This window comes from Chiloscyllium plagiosum, chromosome 14 (assembly GCF_004010195.1).
Source record: "Chiloscyllium plagiosum isolate BGI_BamShark_2017 chromosome 14, ASM401019v2, whole genome shotgun sequence".
Taxonomy (NCBI): Eukaryota; Metazoa; Chordata; class Chondrichthyes; order Orectolobiformes; family Hemiscylliidae; genus Chiloscyllium; species Chiloscyllium plagiosum.
In genome coordinates this window covers 9928361-9941144 of record NC_057723.1, presented here as the reverse complement: position 1 = coordinate 9941144, position 12784 = coordinate 9928361, and the positions used below count along the sequence as shown (strand labels likewise).

Sequence of the window (12784 nt, the reverse complement as noted above, 5' to 3'; positions counted from 1 at the left end):
ACCCGGCTGCCCCCCTCACCCCGCACCCTTTCACTGCCAAGCCCCTGCAAACCCCTCACCGCCAACTCCTGTCCATTCATCGCCAACCCCCTGACACCCAACACCAAGCCTCCTCACCCCTCCCTCCACAACAGTAGCCATAACCCAACATTTGTTCTTAATTCTCTTTGACTGAACTTTTGTTCACCTATACTAGTAGCTTATGAGCTTTATTAATGACTAATTAATGTTAGTTAGTGCTAAATTCTGTTTGATAACACTCCTGTGAAGCACCTTGGGATTGTTTTTAACTAAGTGTTACATTACTGCAAGTTGTGTGTTGCTGTGCATGAACCTCACTTGTAGGAACACGGATGGTCATCTCTCACCTCCGAGAGTACAGGCTCCCAGAAGGTTGACAACGTGTGTGTGCTGCCCCAGGTGACTCAGGATCTTCAGCTCTGACATCAAGGCCTCCCTCTCAGTGGAATGGGCACTCGCTGAAAGTCAAGATAAGGAAGAGAGTCAGCAAAATGCCACAGTGTCTTTTGCCCACCTCATTCAGCTGATTATGAAAAAGACTCAAGGGGAGGGGGTGACATTGGCTGCTCTGACCCCTCAGTAAGACAGCTTGTAATTGGGTGCTCCAATGGTGAATATTAGGCCTTAAACAAATCCTCCATTGAGAGCCCACCCCACCCACCTTGAACTCCTTCTTTCAGACAAATTCAGATAAGTAACAGGGAAAGGAACAGAAAACCAGACCCTAGGATCTCATAGTCAACATCAGTGGGCCTCCGCTGTGTAGCAGCTGTGCCAAGGTTCTTACCAGTTTGCTCCTTTCCTTGTTTGAGATGGAGCATCAAGTTGAGCCACTGCATCAAGCCTGGGTCTGTCTAACTCACTCAGTGAGAGCAGGTGGACATGTTACAGGATGAATCAAACAGCTGAGACACTGAATCATACTGACCAGAAATAGCATCATCAGTTAACAGAGATACTGGAGCCAGTGAGCCTGTTCTGACTTTGGACAGGAATGATAGGAAAGGGGGCTCCATTGATCAACCCTCCCCCTTCAAGATCTGACCTCTCCCACCTCCCCCCTCACCGCAGACCTGTGCACCCAGTTTCCATCCCACCTGCTCCTTCCTGGAACCATGTCCAGACCTGGCCGTGAATCCTCTGGGAACCACTCACATCCAGCTGCAGATTCCTTAACGACTGGGATTGGCTGCAGTCCCAGAAATGGGCTTTGCTCTTGGTGGCGCTGCTGAGCCCAGAGGGTGGCCAGCAGCTCTTGGAGGTGGGACTTCCTTTCCTTGGAGCAGGGCAGATATCAGGAGCAGGGATGAATTTTTTAATAATTGATTCACTGGGTGAGGGTGTCACTGGCTCGGCCAACGTTTACTGCCCATCCCTTGATGGGATCCCATTCACCCACTATATTCGACCCTGGTTCACCCTCTGCAAGGGCCTAGCATTGAGTTGTACCACCCCTTCTCAAAGCAGTAAATGCCAACCTGGTCAGCGATGCTCACAAGATAAGAAGGGTTTCCAGTCACAACCACTGGGGGTGATCAGATGAGAACTAAATTCAAGAGTCATTCTCACCAATGTTCAGTGGTTAATATGAGTTGGCCATTGGCATGATCCTTTCTTCTGGTTTGTATTGGAGCTGCTAGAGTTCCCAACCTAACAACAATGACCACATTCCACCGTGTCAGAGAGTGGGACAGCCGTGAGAGATGCTGTACAGCGATGAAATCTCTCACATGCTCTGAATCATCAGAAGATAGTTTTCCAGCAGGAAAACCTTTCGTTATTACCAGTGAGTTACTGGGAAACATGGCACAGCCCGAAGCTTGGATTACTGGTTGTCTTAACAGTTGGCAGCTATAAGGTGGCGACTTCAGGCAAAATCTAAGGAAAAGAGAAATGCAGTGGTTGCAAAATCTGCCTGAAGTTCAGTTTGAGGATGTCAACTGGAAACCCTGCTTGGGACTTAATGATTTGTACAGCTTTAGGATATTGCAGTATACAGACAGACTTATAAGTGCGGTTTAATTTCCTTCATTTTCCCCAATACTGCAAAGAGAGAATCATGCCTCCCCACCATTGCTACTGGACAGGAGGCCATTACTCCCCCAGCGATGGAGGTGAATGGGGGTCAGAGCCGGGCTCAGTTCAAGCTCTTACGTTTCAGCATTTTTACAGCCACTTTGGTGGCTGAGTCCTCTGTGCCCAGTCCATAGGCAGTGGCCTCGACTACCTTCCCGAATGCTCCAGCTCCCAGGATCTTACCTGTAAAGAGAAGGTTGCAGGCAGTTAGTTACAGGGCTGTCAATAGAACAGGATGATACAGTACCACGAGGGTCCAGGTTCAACCTAAGAGGGCTCAGTATTGTCCCCAGTGTCACGTATATCAGCTGCTTGAGCCCTGACCTCTGGCATTCCCTCCCTAACCCTCTCTGCTTCTCTTGATCTTGGGGATGCTGTTTAACACTTTTTGATCCTCTGTCTTCGCATCTCTTCCGTGTCTTGGTGTCCAATGCTGTCACTCCTGGTCACTTTGCAACATTTTACTGCGCTAAATGATAGTTGTTGGTGTTCTCACGGGGAAATGTTCCCTGCACTGGGAGAAATTAGAGATGCCATTGGGCACTTCACACGGAGCAGACAAACGTACACACCGGCCTCCTGCCCTCATCTCACCAACCGTGACTTTAAATGGCAGATACCAACAGTACTGTCCCTGAGCCAATAAGGTCTTGTTTAAAGGCAATGGCAAAATCTGAACTAATTAATGCACAGTCAAAATTGGACTCGATGTCACCAAACGCAATGTTACCACTAGGCCCTAGTGGTTTCTCTCCAGCCCCAACAGTACAGCGGGGGATAGACATTGACTGTTCTCGGTGGTAGCACGGTGGCTCAGTGGTTAGCACTGCTGCCTCACAGCACCTGGGCTTGATCCCATCCTCAGGTGACTGCCTGTGTGGAGTTAGTACATTCTCTCCGTGTCTGCATGGGTTTTCTCCGGGAGCTCTGGTTCCCACCCATGTACCAGAGGTGTGCAGGTTAGATGGACTAGCCATGCTAAATTACCCACAGTGCCCAGGGATGTGTAGGCTAGGTGGGTTAGCCATGGTAAATAAAGTGTTAGAGGGATAGGGTAGGGAGGTGGGTCTTGGTGGGAGGGTCCGTGTGGACCTGATGGGCCGAATGGCCTGCTTCCACATTGTAGGGATTCTATGATGATTCTAGCCCAGTGACTCTACCACCACAAGTCTCCCTCGCCTCAAAGCTTGGAGCTGGAGAAGAGGAAAGCAGAATTAGGAACATTTGATTGTCAATGGAAAGCACTTTGAGGAGATCCTGTCCATACCCAAGCGGAGTTTCTCCCTGGGGAACTCCCATTTCTCGTTGTATGGGAGCTGGGTGGGGTCAATGAAGGTATAATCATTCCCGTGCACTGCCTCGATGATCTTCCAACGGACCTCATACGTTGGTCTCTAGAATCACAAGAGTTTTGATGATGAAGGATGAGTCAGAGCATTTCCCGCTTGGAAATCAAAGAGTAAAGGGATGTGGAACTGACCTGTTTGTACTTGTAGAGCAGCAGGAGAAGGAAGATGAGCAGTAGGACTGCTACAGACACTGCACCTGACAGAAAGGGAGTGAACAGAGCGTTTGTGGCTGGGTCACCTGTGGAAATAAAGGACAGAAAGCTGTTTCAAACAGGCATCCGGATCGTCCAAAACAGACTCAGCAGCGTCGAGCCCAGTGGGTAGACCTCAGCTGGAGTACAGTTCTCGGCACTATATTTTAGGAAGCATTTCAAAGAGGATATAGAAGAGATTTACTAGAATGTACCAGCACAACATAGATCCCAGAGGGAAATGAGTAGTCAGAGGAAAGCTTTGATCACCTTTAATTGTGAGGCCATCACCTTTTAAAGTTCGTGGAGGGCAGGCTCACTCATAATTTAACCCCTTCAACCTCAGCACCTCCCCCCTCCCCCTCCCCCCCAACCCCCAACCCAGGGCCAATATCTTCTTTCTGAGCTGTGTGGGAGCACCAGAAGGGAACACAATGATCCAGGTCTTCCAATCAGGTTATTGCTCTGATCCTATGTTCCCACGTGTCCAACGTTGCTTCCTGTTTCTGGATGGGTCAGAAATGCAGGGTCACAGGGAGGGAGGGTGAAATAAGAGGGAACAAGGTGGAGAGATCATGACACACACCCACCCTTTTCTTTACGACATTAAGTTGGTATAAATGCCCTGTGTCAATGTTACTGAAGAAGACAAATCAAGTGCTGGCCTTCATTGCCAGAGCCTTCGAGTACAGGAGCAGGAATATCTTGCTGCAATTGTACAGGGCCTTAGTCAGACCACACCGGGAGCACGGGTGCAGTTTTGGTCTCCTTATCTGAGGAAGGATGTTCTAGCGATGGGGGGAATACAACAAAGGATTACTGGACTGATTCCTGGGATGGCAGGACTGACCTTTGAAGAGAGAATGGATCAGTTAGGATTCTATTGCCTGAGTTTAGATGAATGAGGTGAGATATTATAGAGGCCTATAAAATTCTACAGGATTAGATAGGGTAAATGCAAGAAAGATGTTCCTTATGTCTGGGGAGTCCAGAACTAGGGGGTCACAGTCTAAGGACACAGGGTAGGCATTTAGGACTGAGACAAAGAGAAATACTTTCACCCAGAGAGTGGGGAGCTGTGGAATTCTCTGTCACAGAAAGAGGTTGAAGCCAAAACATTGAATGTTTTGAAGAAGGAGTTAGATATCATTTTTCAGCCAAAAGGGATCAAAGAGATACCGGGAGAAAGTAGGAACAGGAATGATCAGGCTTGATCATATCAAATGGGATAGTAGTCTTGAAGGGTGAAATGGCCTAGTTCTGATCCTATTTTCAATGTTTCTATGTTTCTAGTGAATGGGATGAATGGATGATGGAGTGGAGGGGCAGTGGAAGGGTAGGTAGGTGGCTGAGGTAGGTGGTAAATTGTGTAAGCTGGGCAAGGTGGGTAGCATTGGAAGGTGGATGAGTGGGCAGGTTTGTCAGGAGGAGGGGCAGTTCTCAGATGATGCCAGGAGGGATAGGCACATTTAGAGCTAACCAAGTTGGTTTGGGGTTGGGATGTAGTCACGTGTATGGGGCTAGTCAAGTCTGGTCAGGGTTGACAAGATGGTAAGGGAAATGTAGTCAAGTCAAGTCATTTCAGGTTGATTGGATGGAGAGGAGGATGGTCTGAGGGTTGGGGGGGGGATTAGTCAGGAGCCTTTATTGGGTCTGGAGTACTGCTCAGCATGAGTGACTGTGGGGGTGCAGAGGGGGTTAGTTGCATAGTTATCCATGAGTTAACTAGGATTGTCCTGTCTAATATCTCCTGGGTCCTATCCACAGTATGTTGGATTTGTCTGAAGTTCTAACTTTGAGGACTGAAGACTACTGTGCCAGATCCTGGGAATTACCCCTTGGAAGTTTAAAATCTCTCGCTAGTCCCATGGAGATCCATATGTTGGGGTTTCTGCAGGGTCCTGCAGCTCACACATCCAATCTAGAGACTGGAGCATCTGGGCAACTATCCTAGATGAGTGCAGCAGAGTTCTGGAAATTGTCACATAAACCCACTTCATTCCATTAGACGAGACAGTGGCTCGATGGTTAGCACTGCTGTCTCACAGCACCAGGAACCCAGGTTTGATTCCAGCCTTGGCGCAACTGTCTGTGGAATTTGCACATTCTCCCTGTATGCCCTTCCCCCTACAGTTCAAAGATGTGTGGGGTTAGGTGGATCGGCCATGCTAAATTGCCCCTAGTGTCCAAGGATGTGCAAGCTAGGTGGATTAGCCATGGGAAATGCAGGGTTATAGGATATAGGGTAGGAGGTATGTCTGGGTGGCATGCTCTTTGGAGGGTCAGTACGGAGTCAATGGGCCAAATGGCCCTCTTTCACACTGTAGAGATTCTATGATGCATAGAGATAAAGATCAACATTCCATTACCTCTTCAATTCATTTTGGTGTGTTGTTTTCACAACTAATTTCTGCAGTTGGAGCACTATGTAACAGTTCTCAACCACAGTTCCGATCCTTTTAGAATAGATTCCCTACAGTGTGGAAACAGACTCGTCAGTTGAAACTTTATTGCTGGAACAGCACAACAGGTCAGGCAGCATCCAGGGAACAGGAGATTCGACGTTTCGGGCACAGGTCCTTCTTGTGCCCGAAACGTCGAATCTCCTGTTCCCTGGATGCTGCCTGACCTGCTGTGCTGTTCCAGCAATAAAGTTTCAACTTTGATCTCCAGCATCTGCAGACCTCACTTTCTCCTCCAAACAGACTCGTCAGCCCAACAAGTCCACACTGACCCTCCGAAGACTAACCCACCCAGTCCCATTCCCCTACCCTATGTTTACCCCAGATAATGCACCTAACACTATGGACAATTCAGCATGGTCAATTCACCTAACCTGCATGGCTTTGGATTGTGGGAGGAAACCGGAGCACCTGGAGGAAACCCATGCAGACACTTGGAGAATGCGCAAGCTCCACACAGACAGTCACCCGAAGTGAGAATCGAAACCATGTCCCTGGTGCTGTGAGGCAGCAGTGCTAACCACTTAGCCACCGTGCCGCCTTCCATTTAGATCCTCTCTCCATTTAGAAAGTAACCCATTGATTGTAGGCCCAACATGCCTGACATTTCCTCACGGAGAAGGCCACTCACCAAGGAATGAGATGGAAAAGGAACTTCCTCCAGCTTTATTGGATGCATAACATTCCAGCAGGGAACCAGGCTTCACCTTGTGGACTGATAGCACACTCTCCACCTCTGTCCGCCCGTACAGAGTCTCAGAAACAATGGACGTCTTCTTTTGAGGTATCAGCTTTTCAAAGTTGATGGTTCCATTTTCCGTGCACCTGTGTTGAAAGAACAGCTTGAAGGTTTATGTGGGTCGGATTACCTGTTTACCCACAAAGAATGCTTGCAGTGTGGTGATTATCATCACTAACTCTCAGTTGGAAGCACTGGCTTCAAATCCCATCCATAAGACCGTACAAAATCGGAACAGGAGTAGGCCATTTGGCCCTTCAAGCCAGCTCTGTCATTCAATAGGAATATGGCTGATCTGATGTCCTTCACATCCACTTTCCTGCCCTTTCCCCATAACCCTTGATACCCTGACTGATCCAGAACTGTTCAGTCCCATGACCTGATGGCCATGAAATATGCATTCGTAACATGGGAAAGCAGGCCTGCAAGTCCCTTTACAATGTGCCTAATTGGCAGGTAGTAACAGTGGAAGCGATTTCTGTTCAGCTACATAATGGAAGGAAATTGAGGTTGGTTGGCTGTCTGGTATCAATCTGTTGAGACTGTTGCCAATAAATCAGGGTTTCATCTATTTTCCAGCTCAAATCTTGCCTCTGTAGTGGAGATCATTGATGCACAAATTTGTTCCTCTGAGACAGGTAAGAAGGGGTAAGACGAAGGAACCTTGGATGATGAGAACAGAGGAGCTTCTCGTCAAAAGGAAGAAGGTAGCTTACATAAGGTGGAGGAAGCAAGGACCTAGCACAGCTTTAGAGAATTACACGCTTGCTAGAAAGGAGCTCAGAAATGGACTGAGGAGAGCCAGGAGGGGGCACAAAAAGGTTTGGCAATAAGGATTAGGGAGAACCCAAAGACATTTTACTCACACGTGAGGAATAAGAGAATGATCAGGGAGAAGGTAGGGCCGATCAGGGATAGCGGAGGGAACGTGTGCGTGGAGTCTGAGCAGATAGGGGAAGCCCTAAATGAGATTTTTGCTTCGGTTTTCACCAAGGAAAGGGAACTTGCTGTAAATGAAAACTTAGAGGAGCTGGGAAACAGCTTGAACAGATTAAGATTGATGAAGATGATGTGTTAGAGATTTTGGAAAACATTAAGATTGATAAGTCCCCAGGGCCAGACCAGATTTATCCTAGGCTGCTCTGGGAAGTGAGAAAGGAGATTGCTAAGCCGCTGGCGAGAATATTTGCCTCCTCACTCTCCACAGGAGTCGTACCGGAGAATTGGAAGGAGGCAAATGTTGTTCCACTTTTCAAGAAGGGTAATAGGGAAATCCCTGGCAATAACAGACCAGTCAGTCTCACATCTGTGGTCAGCAAAGTTGTGGAAAGAGTTCTGAGGGATAGGATTTATGTCTATTTGGCAAAGCATAGTGTGATTAAAGGCAGTCAGCATGGCTTTGTGAGGGGCAGGACATGCCTCACAAATCTTATTGAGTTCTTTGAGGCGGTGTCAAGACAGATCAATGATGGTCGAGCAGTGTATGTGGTATATATGGACTTCAGCAAGGCATTTGATAGGGTTCCCCATGGTAGACTCATTCATAAAGTCAGGAAGTATGGGATACAGGGAGATTTGGCTATCTGGATTCAGAATTTGCTGGCTGACAGAAGGCAGAAAGTGGTTGTAGATGGAAAGTATTCTGCCTGGAAGACAGTGTTGAGTGGGGTCCCGCAGGGCTCTGTTCTTGGACCTCTGCTCTTTGTAGTTTTTCTAAATGACTTGGATGAGGAGGTTGAGGGGTGGGTTAGTAAATTTGCAGATGACACAAAGGTTGGAGGTGTCGTCGATAGTATAGAGGGTTACTGCAGGCTGCAGCACGATATAGGATGCAGAGCTGGGCTGAGAAATGGCAGATGGAGGTCAACCTGTGTAAATGCAAAGTGATGCATTTTGGAAGGTCAAACTTGAATGCTGAGTATAGGATTAAAGACAGGATTCTTGGCAGTGTGGAGGAACAAAGGCATCTGGGTGTGCAAGTACTAAGATCCCTCAAAGTTGCCACCCATGTGAATAGGGTTGTTAAGAAAGCATATGATGTTTTGGTTTTCATTAACAGGGGTATCGAGTTTAAGAGCCGCGAGGTTTAGCTGCAGCTCTACAAATCCCTGGTGAGACCTCACTTGGAATATTGTGTCCAGTTCTGGTCGCCCGACAATAGGAAAGATACAGAGGCTTTGGAGAGGGTGCAAAGAAGTTTTACCGGGATGCTGCCTGGACTGGAGAGATTGCCTTATGAAGAAAGGTTGAATAAGCTTGGACTTTTCTCTCTGGAGAGAAGGAGGAAGAGAGGAGACCTGATCGAGGTGTACAAAATAATGAGAGGAATAGGTAGAGTCAATAGCCAGAGACTTTTCCCCAGGGCAGGATTGACTGGTACGAGAAATCATAGTTTGAAGATATTAGGAGGAAGGTATAAAGGAGACATCAGAGGTAGGTTCTTTATGCCGAGAGTAGTAAATGCATGGAATGTATTGCCAGCTGTGGTGGTGGAAGCAGAGTCACTGGGGACATTTAAGCGACTGCTGGACATGCACATGGATAGCAGTGAGTTGAGGGGTGCATAGGTTAAGTTACTATATTTTACATTAGGATTAAGTCTCGGCACAACATCGTGGGCCTAAGGGCCTGTTCTGTGCTGTCCGTTCCTATGTTCTATGTTCTATGTTCTCTATTATGACGACATGAGTTTAGATCTGCTCTTGGGCAGACAGCTGAAGAAGAGAATTCTCTGACTGTACCAGTCTTACCTAATTAAAGGCAGCTTCATTCAAAAAGCCAGGAGGAAACATTATGGTCTACATGAAAAAAGTAAACAGTTGTGTGTTTGTCACAATCTCTTCTCTCATTTCAGTTTATCAGTCGTTAAAATATTGGCAATGAAGAAGTGAAGGGCTGCTTCATTAACAGTCAACAATCATCCAAGCAAAGAGGTTGTCTCTTTTCCAATTAGTCTTGGGAATACTGTAGACAGTGAAGCACTCCCTCAGGACTGACCCTCTGACAGTGCAGGACTCCTTCGGTACTGACCCTCTGACAGTGCAGTACTCCCTCAGTACTGACCCTTTGACAGTGCAGGACTCCCTCAGTACTGCCCCTCTGACAGTGCAGCACTCCCTCAGTACTGACCCTTTGACAGTGCAGCACTCCCTCAGTACTGCCCCTCTGAGAGTGCGGCACTCCCTCAGTACTGACCCTCTGACAGTGCGGCACTCCCTCAGTACTGACCCTCTGACAGTGCGGCACTCCCTCAGTACTGACCCTTTGACAGTGCGGCACTCCCTCAGTACTGACCCTCTGACAATGCAGCACTCCCTCAGTCCTGCCCCTCTGACAGTGCGGCACTCCCTCAGTACTGACCCTCTGACAGTGCAGCACTCCCTCAGTACTGACCCTCTGACAGTGCAGCACTCCCTCAGTACTGACCCTCTGACAGTGCAGCACTCCCTCAGTACTGACCCTCTGACAGTGCAGCACTCCCTCAGGAATGACCCTCTGACAGTGCGGCACTCCCTCAGTACTGACCCTCCAACAGTGCAGCACTCCCTTGGTACTGATTGTTTGACAAAGCACGGCCTTGGTACTGCATTGCCTTGCTGCATTGTTAGAGGGTCTGCATGAATGGAGTGCACTCTGTCGGAAAGACTGTTAAACCATGAGGCCATTCATGTTCCTCATCATAATGTTATGCAGGGCCATAATTGTGGAAGAGCAGGCAAGTTCTCCCACACACCCTGATACAATGCCTTGACCATGTTCGACATTCCACGCTGTCTTGCTGTTGAGACTTTAAACCAAACTCCGCCCTCCCACCTAAAAGATGATTTTGAAGGTTCTGAGTCAATACTCATCCCTCAATGACACCAGTAAAAACAGATTCTTCAACCAGCATCACATTAACGTTCCTGGGATCCTGCTGTGTATAAATTTGGCTGCAATGTTTTCTTTGCTGCATGGTAATTGTCACCACCTTTGAAAGCTGCCTCACTGGCTGTGAGACACTTCCTGTGGTCACCTAAGACTATTGATAAATGTGAGCCTTTCTTCTTGCTTGCCTTTTTATCCAGGCCTTGTTTAGGCCAGGTTTTCTGAAATGCAACAAAGTCAAGGATAGGGCAGGCCTAGTTTGGGAATGTCTGTTTCAGGGATGTGTTCTGGGATCTAATACCGGGGCCTTTACAAAATAGGTTAACACTTGCTGAGTCCCACTATCCTCAGAGTGCTAAGTGGCTACTGCTCCCAGAATCTCCAATCTTACCTGTCTCTGTGCGCTGGACACTGGTACCAGTGAATGGATGGAGCAGGAAACCCACTGGCTAGGCAGCGAAATGCAGCGTCCTTCTTGTCATCTGCAGTAATTTGTTCCTTCTTAATGGTCACCGTCGGCTTTTCTGGGCAGAGAGACAAAGGGAAGGAAATGTTCATTCATGCTTTTTAAAAAAAGCCATCGCAGAGGCTTGAATAGAAAAACAAAATTACACACAAATGCAGTGCAAAGTCTTACGGATGGGAACTTGTATCTGAGAGGTCACTCCCTCATACAGCACTTTTCACGTTGGGGCAAAAGTGGGGATGTAATTGGACTAGTAATCCAGAAGGTCCAGCCTTGGGGGTGAGAGACGCAGGTTCAAATCTGGCCACAGGGCCTGGTGACATTTAAGTTCAACTAATAACTCTGGAGTTGAAAGCTGGTCTCAGTACCATGACAACTGTCAGCAAATTGTTGTTAAAAATCCATGTGGTCCTCTCAAATCCCTCAGGGAAGGAAATCTGCCATCCTTACCTGACCAGCCTACATGTAACCCACAGCAATGCTTTTTTATTTAATCACAGGAGGAAGGTGTCACTGGCTAGGGTGACATTTATTGCCCATCCGTAAATACCCAGAGGGCAGTTAACCGTCAACCACATTGCGAATCTGAAGACCAGACTAGGTAAGGATGGCAGTTTCCTTCCCTAAAGGCATTAGTGAACCAGATGAATTTTTCCAACAATTGACAATGGATTCATAGCCATCAATAGACTCTTAATTTCATTTTTTTAAAAATTGAAGTCAAATTCCACCATCTGCCATGGCTGGATTCAAACCAAGGTCATGACCTGTGTCACAAGGTTAGAAGTCCAATGATAATACCATTAGGCCATCACCTTCCCAAGTGGAAGTTGCTAACTGTTAACTTCCCTCTGAAATGGTCTCGCAAGCCACTCAGTTCAAGGGCAATTAGAGATGGGCATCAAATGTTGACCTTGGCAGCAAAGTCGACATCCCATGAAAGAATGAGTTTATTTTGCTAAAAGGTGCGTCAAGTAGAAAAAATATAGCAAACAGTGAGGAGAGTAGCAACAGACTTCAGTGGAGGTGTCATGACCTAGCAAAATGAAAATCACACCAACGCTAATTTTAAAACTTAATGCAGGGAAATGGGAAGTGATACATTCTGTCGGAGAAATAATACAAAAAGCGAGCTAAAAAACTTTAGAGAGGCTACAGAAACTGATAGCCTGGACCAGTGCCAGTGGTGGAGTGTGCTTGGTTATGTGGAGTATATCGAGAAGCTGCTGTTACTTGCCTTACAGAGACAAGATTTGACGGCAGTGTTCAAAATCAGGAAAGGCTTTACTTTATAGTTAGGGAATTTCCACCGGCAGGCAGGTGAACAAATAAAGGACTGAGATTTAAGGTAATCGGCAAAGCAGTCAGAATAGGAAATTAAGCGCATTCCTTTAAAGCAGTGAGCTGCCGTGATTTGGATTGCCAAAACAATGTAGGAGCAGATGTAGGCCATTCAGCCCATTGAGTCGCCTCCACCATTCAATGAGATCATGGCGGATCTGATAATCCTCAACCTCACTTTCCTGCCTTTTCCCCATAACTCTTTATCCCCCTGCTGATTTAAAAGCTGTCGAACGTTGCAAGGACAGTGAAAACAAATTCATTAGTAACTT

General features: G+C 47.3%; 1 protein-coding gene across 1 annotated transcript in view; it reads right to left on the bottom strand.

Annotated features, from left to right (window-relative positions):
- The window catches only part of LOC122556473 (mast/stem cell growth factor receptor Kit-like), a 61532-nt gene that overhangs the window by 10900 nt on the left and 37848 nt on the right, over nucleotides 1–12784 (bottom strand). Inside the window, exons 6-11 of the mRNA XM_043703138.1 lie at nucleotides 11097–11229; nucleotides 6731–6924; nucleotides 3578–3684; nucleotides 3365–3491; nucleotides 2176–2280; nucleotides 369–479 (exon numbers count right to left, since the gene is read on the bottom strand). Of these exons, the coding sequence (XP_043559073.1) occupies nucleotides 369–479; nucleotides 2176–2280; nucleotides 3365–3491; nucleotides 3578–3684; nucleotides 6731–6924; nucleotides 11097–11229 (777 nt within the window). The remainder of the gene's footprint in view (nucleotides 1–368; nucleotides 480–2175; nucleotides 2281–3364; nucleotides 3492–3577; nucleotides 3685–6730; nucleotides 6925–11096; nucleotides 11230–12784) is intronic.